Source organism: Pyrgilauda ruficollis, unplaced genomic scaffold, assembly GCF_017590135.1.
Source record: "Pyrgilauda ruficollis isolate IOZ18807 unplaced genomic scaffold, ASM1759013v1 scaffold498, whole genome shotgun sequence".
NCBI classification, from domain to species: Eukaryota; Metazoa; Chordata; class Aves; order Passeriformes; family Passeridae; genus Pyrgilauda; species Pyrgilauda ruficollis.
In genome coordinates, this window is record NW_024526577.1 from 1 (window position 1) to 1,846 (window position 1,846).

Below are 1,846 nucleotides of genomic sequence, written 5' to 3' on the forward strand. Positions count from 1 at the left end.
GGGGGGGGTCCCTAGGGGGTCCCGGTCAGTTTGGGGGGTCCTGGGGGGGTCCCGGTCAGTGGGGAGGGGTCCCCAGCCTCTGCAGGCGCCGCCGCCGCAGCTCGGCCGTGTCGGGGCCCTCGCGGGGCTCGGAGCCTTCGGCCGCCTCCTCCTCATCCTCGGCCGGGGCCGGCTCTGCCGGGACAGGGCACAAGCACTTGGTACCAGTTTAACCCAGCCCAGAACCAGTTTAACCCAGTTTGTACCAGTTTAACCCAGCCCAGAACCAGTTTAACCCAGTGCAGCCCAGTTTAATCCAGTTTACACCAGTTTAGCCCACTTCAGCACCAGTTTAACCCAGCTGGTACCAGTTGGTACCAGTTTAACCCAGTTTAACCCAGTCCAACACCAGTTTAGCCCAGTGCAGCACCAGTTTAACCCAGTTAAACCCAGTTCAGCCCAGTTCAGCACCAGTTTACCCCAGTTTAACCCAGTTTAACCCAGTTCAGCCCAGTTCAGCCCAGCCTGGGGCTCCTCACTCACCGCTGCCTCCGGGGGCTCCCGAGGGTCCCGGTGCCGGGGGCTCCTCCCCAGTCCATCCCAGTACCCGAGGGAGGCCAGCACGCCCAGGTACTGGTTGATCTGCAGCATGGCGGCGTCCAGCAGCGTGTGGATGTTGTGCAGGCACTGCAGCCGCGCCTCCAGGTGCTGCCGCTCGTGGCCCTCCATGGCCCGCAGCTCGTCCTCCGTCAGCCCCGCGAAGCCGGCGGGGGGCACGGGCATGGGGGGCACCCCTGGGGACGGCTCAGCCTGGGGTCCCCAGATACCAGACCCCCAAATCCCCAAATCCCCAAATCCCCGAATCCCCGAATCCTCAATCCTGGGATCCCCCAAATCCCCAATCCCAAATCCCCGGCATAGGGGACACCCCTGGGGACGGTTCAGCCTGGGATCCCCAGATACCAGACCCCCAAATCCTCAAATCCCCAAATCCTGGGATCCCCCAAAACCCCAATCCCAAATCCCAATCCTCAATCCCCCAATCCCAATCCCCAATCCCAATCCCAATCCCCAAATCCCAATCCCAATCCCAATCCCAATCCCCAAATCCCAATCCCCAATCCCAATCCCAATCCCAATCCCGGTTCCTACNNTGGGTGGGATTGGGATGGGATTTGGGGTGGGATTGGGAGGGGATTTGGGGTGGAATTCGGGTGTGATTCGGGGTGGGATTCAGGGTGGGATTTGGGGTGGATTTGGGTGGGATTGGCTGGGACTCACCGGGAGCGGCCCCCGCGGCCGCGGCCTCGGTGCCGGGCGGGGCCTGGGCAGCGGCGGGGCCGGGCGGGAAGGGCCCCACGGGCGGCCAGAACGGGAACATCCCCGGCGGGAAGGGAGGGAGCATCCCCTGCGCAACTGCGGGACACGGCAGCGCTGGGACCCCAACCCCGACCTCCCTGATCCCACAGGGAACGGGGGCGTCCCGGGGGAAAGGCGGGAATGTGCCAGGCTGGGGTGGCACTGGGGGGATGGCACTGGGGGGATGTCACTGTGGGCATGGCACTGTGGGGATGGCACTGTGGGGATGTCACTGGGGGGATGACACCGTGGGGATGGCACCGTGGGGATGGCACTGTGGGGATGGCACTGTGGGGATGGCACTGTGGGGATGGCACTGGGGGGGTGTCACTGTGGGGATGTCACCGTGGGGATGGCACCGTGGGGATGGCACTGGGGGGATGGCACGGGGGGCATGGCACTGTGGGGATGTCACTGTGGGGATGGCACCGTGGGGATGGCACCGTGGGGATGGCACTGGGGGGATGGCACTGGGGGGATGTCACCGCGGGGATGGCACGGGGGGGAT

General features: G+C 65.1%; 1 protein-coding gene across 1 annotated transcript in view; it reads right to left on the reverse strand.

The window, feature by feature from the left end:
- Positions 1–6: 6 nt before the first annotated feature.
- Positions 7–1,846, reverse strand: part of SYVN1 (synoviolin 1) — a 10,775-nt gene continuing 8,935 nt past the window's right edge. Inside the window, exons 12-14 of the mRNA XM_041479691.1 lie at positions 1,257–1,395; positions 519–925; positions 7–174 (exon numbers count right to left, since the gene is read on the reverse strand). Coding sequence (XP_041335625.1) covers positions 56–174; positions 519–925; positions 1,257–1,395 — 665 coding nt within the window. The 3' untranslated portion in view covers positions 7–55. The remainder of the gene's footprint in view (positions 175–518; positions 926–1,256; positions 1,396–1,846) is intronic.